Source organism: Coregonus clupeaformis, chromosome 9 (genome assembly GCF_020615455.1).
Source record: "Coregonus clupeaformis isolate EN_2021a chromosome 9, ASM2061545v1, whole genome shotgun sequence".
Classification (NCBI taxonomy): domain Eukaryota; kingdom Metazoa; phylum Chordata; class Actinopteri; order Salmoniformes; family Salmonidae; genus Coregonus; species Coregonus clupeaformis.
Genome location: NC_059200.1, coordinates 14,054,760 through 14,069,310, shown reverse-complemented (window position 1 = coordinate 14,069,310; position 14,551 = coordinate 14,054,760). Strand labels below are relative to the sequence as shown.

General features: G+C 50.4%; 1 protein-coding gene across 3 annotated transcripts in view; it reads left to right on the top strand.

The window, feature by feature from the left end:
• The window catches only part of LOC121573348 (sorting nexin-30-like), a 91,480-nt gene that overhangs the window by 53,658 nt on the left and 23,271 nt on the right, over positions 1-14,551 (top strand). The window contains exon 8 of one of the 3 annotated variants that reach the window (XR_006002015.1): positions 6,515-6,942. Coding sequence is in view for 2 of the 3 variants with exons in the window: in XM_041885249.1 (XP_041741183.1) it covers positions 6,515-6,670 (156 nt within the window). In the remaining variant the exon portion in view is untranslated. The remainder of the gene's footprint in view (positions 1-6,514; positions 6,943-14,551) is intronic. The other 2 variants (XM_041885250.1, XM_041885249.1) reach the window with 2 other exon arrangements.

Below are 14,551 nucleotides of genomic sequence, written 5' to 3'. Positions count from 1 at the left end.
AGGTGCTGTTTCCTGTCCCCTCCCTACAGCAGGTGCTGTTCCCTGTCCCCTCCCTACAGCAGGTGCTGTTTCCTGTCCCCTCCCTACAGCAGGTGCTGTTCCCTGTCCCCTCCCTACAGCAGGTGCTGTTTCCTGTCCCCTCCCTACAGCAGGTGCTGTTTCCTGTCCCCTCCCTACAGCAGGTGCTGTTCCCTGTCCCCTCCCTACAGCAGGTGCTGTTCCCTGTCCCCTCCCCACAGCAGGTGCTGTTCCCTGTCCCCTCCCTACAGCAGGTGCTGTTCCCTGTCCCCTCCCTACAGCAGGTGCTGTTCCCTGTCCCCTCCCTACAGCAGGTGCTGTTCCCTGTCCCCTCCCCACAGCAGGTGCTGTTCCCTGTCCCCTGTCCCCTCTCTACAGAAGGTGCTTAGTTCTGTTTCCTGTCCCCTCCCTACAGCAGGTGCTGTTCCCTGTCCCCTCCCTACAGCAGGTGCATAGTTCTGTCCCCTGTCCCCTCCCTACAGCAGGTGCTGTTTCCTGTCCCCTCCCTACAGAAGGTGCTTAGTTCTGTCCCCTGTCCCCTCTCTACAGAAGGTGCTTAGTTCTGTTTCCTGTCCCCTCCCTACAGCAGGTGCATAGTTCTGTCCCCTGTCCCCTCCCTACAGCAGGTGCTGTTCCCTGTCCCCTCCCTACAGCAGGTGCTGTCCCCTGTCCCCTCCCTACAGCAGGTGCTTAGTTCTGTTCCCTGTCCCCTCCCTACAGCAGGTGCTTAGTTCTGTCCCCTGTCCCCTCCCTACAGCAGGTGCTGTTCCCTGTCCCCTCCCTACAGCAGGTGCTTAGTTCTGTCCCCTGTCCCCTCCCTACAGAAGGTGCTTAGTTCTGTTCCCTGTCCCCTCCCTACAGCAGGTGCTTAGTTCTGTCCCCTGTCCCCTCTCTACAGAAGGTGCTTATTTCTGTCCCCTGTCCCCTCCCTACAGCAGGTGCTGTTCCCTGTCCCCTCCCTACAGAAGGTGCTTAGTTCTGTCCCCTGTCCCCTCTCTACAGAAGGTGCTTAGTTCTGTTCCCTGTCCCCTCCCTACAGCAGGTGCTGTTTCCTGTCCCCTCCCTACAGCAGGTGCTGTTTCCTGTCCCCTCCCTACAGCAGGTGCTGTTCCCTGTCCCCTCCCTACAGCAGGTGCATAGTTCTGTTCCCTGTCCCCTCCCTACAGCAGGTGCTGTTTCCTGTCCCCTCCCTACAGAAGGTGCTTAGTTCTGTCCCCTGTCCCCTCTCTACAGAAGGTGTTTAGTTCTGTCCCCTGTCCCCTCCCTACAGAAGGTGCTTAGTTCTGTTTCCTGTCCCCTCCCTACAGCAGGTGCTGTTTCCTGTCCCCTCCCTACAGCAGGTGCTGTTCCCTGTCCCCTCTCTACAGAAGGTGCTTAGTTCTGTTTCCTGTCCCCTCCCTACAGCAGGTGCTGTTTCCTGTCCCCTCCCTACAGAAGGTGCTTAGTTCTGTCCCCTGTCCCCTCCCTACAGCAGGTGCTGTTTCCTGTCCCCTCCCTACAGAAGGTGCTTAGTTCTGTCCCCTGTCCCCTCTATACAGAAGGTGCTTAGTTCTGTTTCCTGTCCCCTCCCTACAGCAGGTGCTGTTCCCTGTCCCCTCCCCACAGCAGGTTCTGTTCCCTGTCCCCTCCCTACAGCAGGTTCTGTTCCCTGTCCCCTCCCTACAGCAGGTTCTGTCCCCTGTCCCCTCCCTACAGAAGGTGCATAGTTCTGTCCCCTGTCCCCTCCCTACAGAAGGTGCTGTTCCCTGTCCCCTCCCTACAGAAGGTGCTGTTCCCTGTCCCCTCCCTACAGCAGGTGCTGTTCCCTGTCCCCTCCCTACAGAAGGTGCTGTTCCCTGTCCCCTCCCTACAGCAGGTGCTGTTCCCTGTCCCCTCCCTACAGCAGGTGCATAGTTCTGTCCCCTGTCCCCTCCCTACAGCAGGTGCTGTTTCCTGTCCCCTCCCTACAGAAGGTGCTTAGTTCTGTCCCGTGTCCCCTACCTACAGTAGGTGCTGTTTCCTGTCCCCTCCCTACAGCAGGTGCTGTTCCCTGTCCCCTCTCTACAGAAGGTGCTGTTCCCTGTCCCCTCCCTACAGAAGGTGCTTAGTTCTGTCCCCTGTCCCCTCTCTACAGAAGGTTCTGTTCCCTGTCCCCTCCCTACAGCAGGTGCTGTTTCCTGTCCCCTCCCTACAGCAGGTGCATAGTTCTGTTTCCTGTCCCCTCCCTACAGCAGGTGCTGTTCCCTGTCCCCTCCCTACAGCAGGTGCTGTTTCCTGTCCCCTCCCTACAGAAGGTGCTTAGTTCTGTCCCCTGTCCCCTCCCTACAGCAGGTGCTGTTCCCTGTCCCCTCCCTACAGCAGGTTCTGTTCCCTGTCCCCTCCCTACAGCAGGTGCTGTTCCCTGTCCCCTCCCTACAGCAGGTGCTGTTCCCTGTCCCCTCCCTACAGAAGGTGCATAGTTCTGTTTCCTGTCCCCTCTCTACAGCAGGTGCTGTTCCCTGTCCCCTCTCTACAGCAGGTGCTGTTCCCTGTCCCCTCCCTACAGCAGGTGCATAGTTCTGTCCCCTGTCCCCTCCCTACAGCAGGTTCTGTTCCCTGTCCCCTCCCTACAGAAGGTGCATAGTTCTGTTTCCTGTCCCCTCTCTACAGCAGGTGCTGTTCCCTGTCCCCTCCCTACAGCAGGTGCATAGTTCTGTTCCCTGTCCCCTCCCTACAGCAGGTGCTGTTTCCTGTCCCCTCCCTACAGAAGGTGCTTAGTTCTGTCCCCTGTCCCCCCTCTACAGAAGGTGCTTAGTTCTGTTTCCTGTCCCCTCCCTACAGCAGGTGCATAGTTCTGTCCCCTGTCCCCTCCCTACAGCAGGTTCTGTTTCCTGTCCCCTCCCTACAGAAGGTGCTTAGTTCTGTTCCCTGTCCCCTCTCTACAGAAGGTGCTTAGTTCTGTCCCCTGTCCCCTCCCTACAGCAGGTGCTGTTCCCTGTCCCCTCCCTACAGAAGGTGCTTAGTTCTGTCCCCTGTCCCCTCCCTACAGCAGGTGCTGTTCCCTGTCCCCTCTCTACAGAAGGTGCTTAGTTCTGTTTCCTGTCCCCTCCCTACAGCAGGTGCTGTTCCCTGTCCCCTCCCTACAGCAGGTGCTGTTTCCTGTCCCCTCCCTACAGCAGGTGCTGTTCCCTGTCCCCCTCCCTACAGCAGGTGCTGTTCCCTGTCCCCCTCCCTACAGAAGGTGCTTAGTTCTGTCCCCTGTCCCCTCCCTACAGCAGGTGCTGTTCCCTGTCCCCTCTCTACAGAAGGTGCTTAGTTCTGTTTCCTGTCCCCTCCCTACAGCAGGTGCATAGTTCTGTCCCCTGTCCCCTCCCTACAGCAGGTGCTGTTCCCTGTCCCCTCCCTACAGAAGGTGCTTAGTTCTGTTCCCTGTCCCCTCCCTAAAGCAGGTGCATAGTTCTGTCCCCTGTCCCCTCCCTACAGCAGGTGCTGTTTCCTGTCCCCTCCCTACAGAAGGTGCTTAGTTCTGTCCCCTGTCCCCTCTCTACAGAAGGTGCTTAGTTCTGTCCCCTGTCCCCTCCCTACAGCAGGTGCTGTTCCCTGTCCCCTCCCTACAGCAGGTGCTGTTCCCTGTCCCCTCCCTACAGCAGGTGCTTAGTTCTGTTTCCTGTCCCCTCCCTACAGAAGGTGCTTAGTTCTGTCCCCTGTCCCCTCCCTACAGCAGGTGCTGTTCCCTGTCCCCTCTCTACAGAAGGTGCTTAGTTCTGTTTCCTGTCCCCTTCCTACAGCAGGTGCTGTTCCCTGTCCCCTCCCTACAGCAGGTGCTGTTTCCTGTCCCCTCCCTACAGCAGGTGCTGTTCCCTGTCCCCTCCCTACAGCAGGTGCTGTTCCCTGTCCCCTGTCCCCTCTCTACAGAAGGTGCTTAGTTCTGTCCCCTGTCCCCTCCCTACAGCAGGTGCTGTTCCCTGTCCCCTCTCTACAGAAGGTGCTTAGTTCTGTTTCCTGTCCCCTTCCTACAGCAGGTGCTGTTCCCTGTCCCCTCCCTACAGCAGGTGCTGTTCCCTGTCCCCTCCCTACAGCAGGTGCATAGTTCTGTCCCCTCCCTACAGCAGGTTCTGTTCCCTGTCCCCTCCCTACAGAAGGTGCTTAGTTCTGTCCCCTGTCCCCTCCCTAAAGCAGGTGCATAGTTCTGTCCCCTGTCCCCTCCCTACAGCAGGTGCTGTTTCCTGTCCCCTCCCTACAGAAGGTGCTTAGTTCTGTCCCCTGTCCCCTCTCTACAGAAGGTGCTTAGTTCTGTCCCCTGTCCCCTCCCTACAGCAGGTGCTGTTCCCTGTCCCCTCCCTACAGCAGGTGCTGTTCCCTGTCCCCTCCCTACAGCAGGTGCTTAGTTCTGTTTCCTGTCCCCTCCCTACAGAAGGTGCTTAGTTCTGTTTCCTGTCCCCTCCCTACAGCAGGTGCTGTTCCCTGTCCCCTCCCTACAGCAGGTGCTGTTCCCTGTCCCCTCCCTACAGAAGGTGCTGTTCCCTGTCCCCTCCCTACAGCAGGTGCTGTTCCCTGTCCCCTCCCTACAGAAGGTGCTGTTCCCTGTCCCCTCCCTACAGCAGGTGCTGTTCCCTGTCCCCTCCCTACAGCAGGTGCTGTTCCCTGTCCCCCTCCCTACAGCAGGTGCTGTTCCCTGTCCCCTCCCTACAGCAGGTGCTGTTCCCTGTCCCCTCCCTACAGAAGGTGCTTAGTTCTGTTCCCTGTCCCCTCCCTACAGCAGGTGCTGTTCCCTGTCCCCTCCCTACAGCAGGTGCTGTTCCCTGTCCCCTCCCTAAAGCAGGTGCATAGTTCTGTTCCCTGTCCCCTCCCTACAGCAGGTGCTGTTCCCTGTCCCCTCCCTACAGAAGGTGCTTAGTTCTGTTCCCTGTCCCCTCCCTACAGCAGGTGCTGTTCCCTGTCCCCTCTCTACAGCAGGTTCTGTTCCCTGTCCCCTCCCTACAGCAGGTGCTTAGTTCTGTTTCCTGTCCCCTCCCTACAGAAGGTGCTTAGTTCTGTCCCCTGTCCCCTCCCTACAGCAGGTGCTGTTCCCTGTCCCCTCCCCACAGCAGGTGCTGTTCCCTGTCCCCTCTCTACAGAAGGTGCTTAGTTCTGTTTCCTGTCCCCTCTCTACAGAAGGTGCTTAGTTCTGTTTCCTGTCCCCTCTCTACAGAAGGTTCTTAGTTCTGTCCCCTGTCCCCTCCCCACAGCAGGTGCTGTTCCCTGTCCCCTCCCCACAGCAGGTGCTGTTCCCTGTCCCCTCCCTACAGAAGGTGCTTAGTTCTGTCCCCTGTCCCCTCCCTACAGCAGGTGCTGTTCCCTGTCCCCTCTCTACAGAAGGTGCTTAGTTCTGTCCCCTGTCCCCTCTCTACAGAAGGTGCTTAGTTCTGTCCCCTGTCCCCTCCCTACAGCAGGTTCTGTCCCCTGTCCCCTCCCTACAGCAGGTTCTGTCCCCTGTCCCCTCCCTACAGAAGGTGCTTAGTTCTGTCCCCTGTCCCCTCTCTACAGCAGGTGCTGTTCCCTGTCCCCTCTCTACAGAAGGTGCTTAGTTCTGTCCCCTGTCCCCTCCCTACAGCAGGTGCTGTTCCCTGTCCCCTCCCTACAGCAGGTGCTGTTCCCTGTCCCCTCCCTACAGCAGGTTCTGTTCCCTGTCCCCTCTCTACAGAAGGTGCTTAGTTCTGTCCCCTGTCCCCTCCCTACAGCAGGTGCTGTCCCCTGTCCCCTCTCTACAGCAGGTGCTTAGTTCTGTCCCCTGTCCCCTCTCTACAGCAGGTGCTTAGTTCTGTCCCCTGTCCCCTCTCTACAGCAGGTGCTTAGTTCTGTTCCCTGTCCCCTCTCTACAGCAGGTGCTTAGTTCTGTCCCCTGTCCCCTCTCTACAGCAGGTGCTTAGTTCTGTTCCCTGTCCCCTCTCTACAGCAGGTGCTGTCCCCTGTCCCCTCTCTACAGAAGGTGCTTAGTTCTGTCCCCTGTCCCCTCCCTACAGCAGGTGCTGTCCCCTGTCCCCTCCCTACAGCAGGTGCTTAGTTCTGTCCCCTGTCCCCTCTCTACAGCAGGTGCTTAGTTCTGTCCCCTGTCCCCTCCCTACAGAAGGTGCTTAGTTCTGTCCCCTGTCCCCTCCCCACAGCAGGTGCTGTCCCCTGTCCCCTCTCTACAGAAGGTGCTTAGTTCTGTCCCCTGTCCCCTCCCTACAGCAGGTGCATAGTTCTGTTCCCTGTCCCCTCCCTACAGCAGGTGCTGTTCCCTGTCCCCTCCCTACAGCAGGTGCTGTCCCCTGTCCCCTCCCTACAGCAGGTGCTTAGTTCTGTCCCCTGTCCCCTCTCTACAGCAGGTGCTTAGTTCTGTCCCCTCCCTACAGAAGGTGCTTAGTTCTGTCCCCTGTCCCCTCCCTACAGCAGGTGCTGTTCCCTGTCCCCTCCCTACAGAAGGTGCTTAGTTCTGTCCCCTGTCCCCTCCCCACAGCAGGTGCTGTCCCCTGTCCCCTCCCTACAGAAGGTGCTTAGTTCTGTCCCCTCTCTACAGCAGGTGCCTACAGACGTGGAGAAGTGCCAGGACAGAGTGGAGTGTTTCAATGCTGACCTGAAGTCAGACTGGGACCGCTGGCAGAACAACAAGAGACAAGACTTCAGACAGCTACTCACTGGCATGGCCGACCACAACATCCACTACTATGAGAAGGTAAGAGGGGAGACTTCAGACAGCTACTGACTGGCATGGCCGACCACAACATCCACTACTATGAGAAGGTAAGAGGGGAGACTTCAGACAGCTACTGACTGGCATGGCCGACCACAACATCCACTACTATGAGAAGGTAAGAGGGGAGACTTCAGACAGCTACTGACTGGCATGGCCGACCACAACATCCACTACTATGAGAAGGTAAGAGGGGAGACTTCAGACAGCTACTGACTGGCATGGCCGACCACAACATCCACTACTATGAGAAGGTAAGAGGGGAGACTACCCACTGACTTTTGTTATAATATGTCTAATTGGCCCTTACCAAAATCTTAATCCAAACCCAGCCCTTATCTTGACCCTTACATAAATGGTTTCTAGTGGTTTTCTTGGTGTAACCCAGGTGATGATGGTTCAACTAGAAGAAAATGGTCTCAGCTCGGCTTTCCCCTCTGGTCCCTCTACCGCCTCTTCCCTCTTGGTCCAGACCTCTGGTCCCTCTACCGCCTCTTCCCTCTTGGTCCAGACCTCTAGTCCCTCTACCGCCTCTTCCCTCTTGGTCCAGACCTCTAGTCCCTCTACCGCCTCTTCCCTCTTGGTCCAGACCTCTAGTCCCTCTACCGCCTCTTCCCTCTTGGTCCAGACCTCTAGTCCCTCTAGTCAAATCAAATGGATTTATTAAGCCCTTTTCACATCAGCAGATGTAACAAAGTGCTTATACAGAAACCCGGCCTAAAACCCCAAACAGCAAGCAGTGCAGATGTAGAAGCACGGTGGCTAGGAAAAACTCCCTAGAAAGGCAGGAACCTAGGAAGAAACCTAGAGAGGAACCAGGCTCTGAGGGGTGGCCAGTCCTCTTCTGACTGTGCTGGGGGGAGATTATAAGAGTTCATGGCCATTAAGGCCAGATTGTTCTTCAAGATGTTCAAACGTTCATAGATGACCAGCAGGGTCAAATAATAATCCCAGTGGTTGTAGAGGGTGCAACAGGTCAGCACCTCAGGAGTAAATGTCCTTTGGCTTTTCATAGCCGAGCATTCAGAGGTCGAGACAGCAGTGTTGTGTTCGAGATCACCTAAAGCGAGACCGATTGAAGACCAAGACCGGAGCAAAACAAGTCAGAGTCAAGACTAATACCGGAGGGGGGGGTGAGACCAAGTCAAGACCGAGACCAGGAGGGGGACAAGGGGTCCGAGACCGAGTCAAGACCGAGACCAGAAAAATGCGAGTCCAATTCAAGACCATGATTGTAATTTTGTCAATTCACCACCTTAATAAGAGTTCAAAATGTCCAGTATTTCTGTGTTCATATTTCAGAGCAACATATGGGTTCTTTAGACATTCAGAAATAGCAAAAAAAAAAACATTCTGAAGGAAAATAGAGCCACTCTAAAAATTATTACTGACCCAAACACAGTGGGGAACAATGGGCCTTCTGCACCTTCCGAGAAGGGCAAAATATTTATAAAATTATAGTTATTATAATATAATAATAGTTCTGATTTATTCTCTTCAGTTTTTGTTGGAAAGGATAGGGTTAAAAAAAGATCCAATCAGGATTATTATTTGCTGGTCTCTGGAGAGATAAATCTAGCTAGCTAAGTCAGCCATTGGCTAGGCCATCAGAAGCTAGATAGAAGGCATCTGCCATTCAACTGTATTAGGGCAACATTTTTGGAGTGACAGTGGAATCAACCAATCACATTTTGACTTAATGGTTGGGACTGGTTTTACAAAAAACGTGGAAACTTCTGCCTTCTTGAAGGCCAACAGGTCACTGCGCAATAGCGAGCAGTAGTTTTCCCACGGTCTAGCTAGCTTTTGTTGTCGGCTAGTCAAAAGGATGTTGTTGCTGATTTGTTAGCTTAGTGAAACATTGTTGTATTTAAAGTGGAACTGACTGCATTTTGGCAACATTAAATCTTATTAAAATCTGTTTATATACACCCCTAGGAAGAATATGACAACATTTTAAACATTTTCTGACAAGCGACCACTTAGATATGGTCATTTTCACATATTCATACATTCTTAGGATGTTTGGGAATTATGTATTCTAACACATTTGTGAAAATTCTATAGTAATATAGAGTGGGAAAGCGGCCGTGCTTTTGGACAATAAATAGATGCAGTAAATAAAACTGAATAAAAACATCTGTCTTGTCCAGGACCGCTATAGCCAAGCAGAGCTACAGTAGGCCTTTATACAAACAAGCCATTTGCCACACGGGCCTGCCATCACTCACTTTGAACTGGACTGTGTGTTTACAGGCAGTTGCAACAGAGCGTCTTTAGATCATTAGAACGCATTCGCCAAAAGCCACGAAATACACCTGAATGGATTTCTGCAAATATGTAAATACCACGGGAGTCCTCTTACATTTGGGAACTTTACAGTCCTATTGATCAAACAACCATGAAAAGGTAGGCTCGCTCTCTCCCTCAGTTATGCACATCAACAACAACAAGATCAACAACTAATGCTATCCAGAGCAAGAAGAGCTCAAATCTAACGAAGGAACATTAGACAAACCCTCTCAAACTCTAGCTTGCTAGCTAGCTACTTCTAGGCACAAATGAGAGAACAACTCACTGACCATTTTACTCGCCGTAGCAGAGCTGGTTAGGCTGTTTACATGTTATCTAGAACGTTCTTGACTAACTATTACTTTTTCTGCCTGCATTTACTGACACTGGTCATATTCAGCGGGTATTAGGCGTTCGCGAGGCATCAGTTAGCTGCTGCAAATGACTGGAACGAACTGCAAACATCTCTGAAGCTGGAGACACTTATCTCCCTCACTGTCTTTAAGCATCAGTTGTCAGAGCACCTTACCGATCACTGCACCTGTACACAGCCCATCTGTAATTAGCCCACCCAACTACCTCATCCCCATATTGTTATTTATTTTGCTCATTTGCACCCCAGTATCTCTATTTGCACATGTTCTGCACATCTATCACTCCAGTGGTAATACTAAATTATAATTGTAATTATTTTGCACTATGGCCTATTTATTGCCTTACCTCCATAACTTACTACATTTGCACACACTGTATATATATATTTTCTGTTGTATTTTTTGACTGTATGTTTTTTTACCCCATATGTAACTCTGTGTTGTTGTTTTTATCACACTGCTTTGCTTTATCTTGGCCAGGTCGCAGTTATAAATGAGAACTTGTTCTCAACTGGCTTACCTGGTTAAATAAAGGTAAAATAAATAAATAAATAAAATCAGTTTTTCTGCGCTCTGGCACAATCAGATGAGAGTGCTTTGAAATCGGAGTAGATGGCCAGAGTGAATTTGAGAACGCAAGAGATATGCTAACTGGATAACAGTCGTTCAAGTTCTTGCTAGCTAACCAAATGACACCTGCATCTCTAGCTGTGTATAGCCACCGAAAAAACTATAGTCACTCACCCACTCCCCCAATGACATGACATCCTCCTAGCAGCTAGCTAGCTATCTAGCTAACGTTAGGCTCCCCGTGTTTTTAGCTTGCTACATAAATAGATCCGCTAGCCTATTAGCCACGTTATGACTGACTTGTGATCATTGCCCTTGCTAGTTTGATTGTATTGACATTCCCAGCCTTAGTTACATTCATCTGTTTTTGTCCAGAATATTGAGTCATTGAAACTGAAACAGTGCATCCCGAATGGACGCAGCAAACAATGTATCAGTCCAGCTGTGGTATACAACTTGATAGTAACATTTTATGGACTACCAAGAAATGTATTGGTCAATTATATGAATCATGCGTTGAACTGCATCCATGTATTCTGTCAACAACGCCTTAGTGTACGTCATGGAACGTTGAGTCAAATATAACCTATTTTTAAAACCGCTTATAAAGTTGGTTTTGTAGCATAAATTATATTCTTCTGATTGGGACCTACTGGCTTCTTATGTCCGAGTTTATGGACTGCTTATCCGTTAACATCATGCTGTGTGACTGCTTATCCTTTAACATCATGCTGTGTGACTGCTTATCCTTTAACATCATGCTGTGTGACTGCTTATCCTTTAACATCCTGCTGTGTGACTGCCTATCCTTTAACATCATGCTGTGTGACTGCTTATCCTTTAACATCATGCTGTGTGACTGCTTATCCTTTAACATCATGCTGTGTGACTGCTTATCCTTTAACATCATGCTGTGTGACTGCTTATCCTTTAACATCATGCTGTGTGACTGCTTATCCTTTAACATCATGCTGTGTGACTGCTTATCCTTTAACATCATGCTGTGTGACTGCTTATCCTTTAACGTCATGCTGTGTGACTGCTTATCCTTTAACATCATGCTGTTATTGAGGTTGAGGGCATCTAGTTTGGATTGTAGGATGGCCGGGGTGTTAAGCATATCACAGTTTAGGTCACCAAGCAGTACGAACTCTGAGGATAGATGGGGGGCAATCAATTCACATATGGTGTCCAGGGCACAGCTGGGGGCTGAGGGGGGTCTGTAGCAAGTGGCAACAGTGAGAGACTTATTTCTGGAAAGGTGGATTTTTAGAAGTAGGAGCTCAAACTGTTTGGGCACAGACCTGTATAGTATGATAGAGCTCTGCAGGCTATCTCTACAGTAGATTGCAACTCCACCCCCTTTGGAAGTTCTATCTAGACGGAAAATGTTGTAGTTGGGGATGGACATTTCTGAATTTTTGGTGGCCTTCCTAAGCCAGGATTCAGACACTGCTAGAACATCAGGGTTGGCGGAGTGTGCTAACGCAGTGAATAACTCAAACTTGGGGAGGAGACTTCTGATATTAACATGCAAGAAACCAAGGCTTTTACGGTTACAGAAGTCAACAAATGATAACTCCTGGGGAGTAGGAGTGATACTGGGGGCTACAGGGCCTGGGTTAACATCGACATCACCAGAGGAACAGAGGAGGACTAGAATAAGGATACGGCTAAAGGCTTTAAGAACTGGTCTTCTAGTGCGTTGGGTACAGAGAATAAAATGGGCAGATTTCCGGGCGTTGTAGAATAGATTCAGGCCATTATGTACAGACAAGGATATGGAAGGATATGAGTACAGTGGAGGTAAACCTAAGTGTTGGGTAACAATGAAAGCGATAGCATCACTGGAGGCACCGATTGAGCCGGTCTCGGCGTGTATAAGGGGTGGATCAAAGGAGCTATTTGAGGCAGTTTGAGAATGACTTGGGGTTCTATATTGAAATTGTATAATAAGAACTAACCGAAACAGCAATAGGCAAGGCATATTGACATGGGAGAGAGGCATAAAGCAATCACAGGTGTTATTAGAGAGAGCTAAGACAACAACTGGTAATGGCGATGAAGGTTTGGGCTGAGGCTAAACAGATAAACAGGACAGGGTACCGTGTAAAGGAACTGTCCAGCAGGCATCAGCTGTGCAGCTGAGTGATCATAAGGTCCAGTGAACAGCAATATGTGAGTCCGAGAGCAGTTCGAATTGGTGCTACAGCACAGCGAGCAGGAAGCACGGCTGTTGTTTGCGTGTGCTAGCGGGCCGGGGCTAGCAGATGGATCTTCGTGGTCGTCGCAACGGGAAGCCTGTCGAAACCACAGACGATTACGTCGGCAGACCAGTCGTGATGGATCGGGGGGCTCCGTGTCGACTCTAGGAGGTCCCGTCCGGTTGACAGAAAGGTAGATAGCCGGGAGATGTGCCGGACTCGAGGCTAGCTCAAGGCTGATTAGCCAACAACAACATCCATTTGGTTGCAGCTAGCTAGTTGTTCTAGTCCCTCTAGTACTTCCTATACTTCTAGTCCCTCTAGTACTTCTACTACCTCTAGTCCCACTAGTACCTCTAGTCCCACTAGTACCTCTAGTCCCTCTAGTACTTCTAGTCCCTCTAGTACTTCTAGTACCTCTAGTACTTCTAGTCCCTCTAGCACTTCTAGTCCCTCTAGTACTTATAGTACTTCTAGTCCCTCTAGTACTTCCTATACTTCTAGTCCCTCTAGTACTTCTAGTCCCTCTAGTACTTCTAGTCCCTCTAGTACTTCCTATACTTCTAGTCCCTCTAGTACTTCTAGTCCCTCTAGTACTTCTAGTACCTCTAGTCCCACTAGTACCTCTAGTACTTATAGTACTTATAGTCCCTCTAGTACCTCTAGTCCCTCTAGTACTTCTAGTCCCTCTAGTACTTCAAGTACCTCTAGTACTTCTAGTCCCTCTAGCACTTCTAGTCCCTCTAGCACTTCTAGTCCCTCTAGCACTTCTAGTCCCTCTAGTACTTCTAGTCCCTCTAGCACTTCTAGTCCCTCTAGTACTTCCTATACTTCTAGTCCCTCTAGTCCCTCTAGTACTTCTAGTCCCTCTAGTACTTCTAGTCCCTCTAGTCCCTCTAGTACTTCTAGTCCCTCTAGTAGTTCTAGTCCCTCTAGTACTTCTAGTCCCTCTAGCACATATAGTCCCTCTAGTACTTATAGTACTTATAGTCCCTCTAGCACATCTAGTCCCTCTAGTACTTATAGTACTTATAGTCCCTCTAGTACCTCTAGTCCCTCTAGTACTTCTAGTCCCTCTAGTACTTCAAGTACCTCTAGTACTTCTAGTCCCTCTAGCACTTCTAGTCCCTCTAGTACTTATAGTCCCTCTAGTACTTATAGTCCCTCTAGTACTTCTAGTCCCTCTAGTCCCTCTAGTACTTCTAGTCCCTCTAGTACTTCTAGTACTTCTAGTCCCTCTAGTACTTCTAGTCCCTCTAGTACTTCTAGTCCCTCTAGCACTTCTAGTCCCTCTAGTACTTCTAGTACTTCTAGTACTTCCTATACTTCTAGTCCCTCTAGTACTTCTAGTCCCTCTAGTACTTCTAGTCCCTCTAGTACTTATAGTACTTCTAGTCCCTCTAGTACTTCTAGTCCCTCTAGTCCCTCTAGTACTTCTAGTCCCTCTAGTACTTCTAGTCCCTCTAGTACTTCTAGTCCCTCTAGCACTTATAGTACTTATAGTCCCTCTAGTACTTCCTATACTTCTAGTCCCTCTAGTCCCTCTAGTACTTCTAGTCCCTCTAGTACTTCTAGTCCCTCTAGTACTTCCTATACTTCTAGTCCCTCTAGTACTTCTAGTCCCTCTAGTACTTCTAGTACCTCTAGTCCCACTAGTACCTCTAGTACTTATATTACTTCTAGTCCCTCTAGTACCTCTAGTCCCTCTAGTACTTCTAGTCCCTCTAGTACTTCAAGTACCTCTAGTACTTCTAGTCCCTCTAGCACTTCTAGTCCCTCTAGTACTTATAGTACTTCCTATACTTCTAGTCCCTCTAGTCCCTCTAGTACTTCTAGTCCCTCTAGTACTTCTAGTCCCTCTAGCACTTCTAGTCCCTCTAGTACTTATAGTACTTCTAGTCCCTCTAGTACTTCCTATACTTCTAGTCCCTCTAGTACTTCTAGTCCATCTAGTACTTCTAGTCCCTCTAGTCCCTCTAGTAATTCTAGTAGTTCTAGTACCTCTAGTACTTCTAGTCCCTCTAGCACTTCTAGTCCCTCTAGTACTTATAGTACGTATAGTCCCTCTAGCACTTCTAGTCCCTCTAGTACTTCTAGTACTTCTAGTCCCTCTAGTACTTCTAGTCCCTCTAGTACTTATAGTCCCTCTAGTACTTCTAGTCCCTCTAGTACTTCTAGTCCCTCTAGTACTTATAGTCCCTCTAGTACTTCTAGTCCCTCTAGTACTTTTAGTCCCTTTTGTACTTCTAGTCCCTCTAGTACTTCTAGTCCCTCTAGTACTTCTAGTACTTCTAGTCTCTCTAGTACTTATAGTACTTCTAGTACTTCTAGTCCCTCTAGTACTTCTAGTCCCTCTAGTCCCACTAGTACCTCTAGTACCTCTAGTACTTCTAGTCCCTCTAGTACTTCTAGTCCCTCTAGTC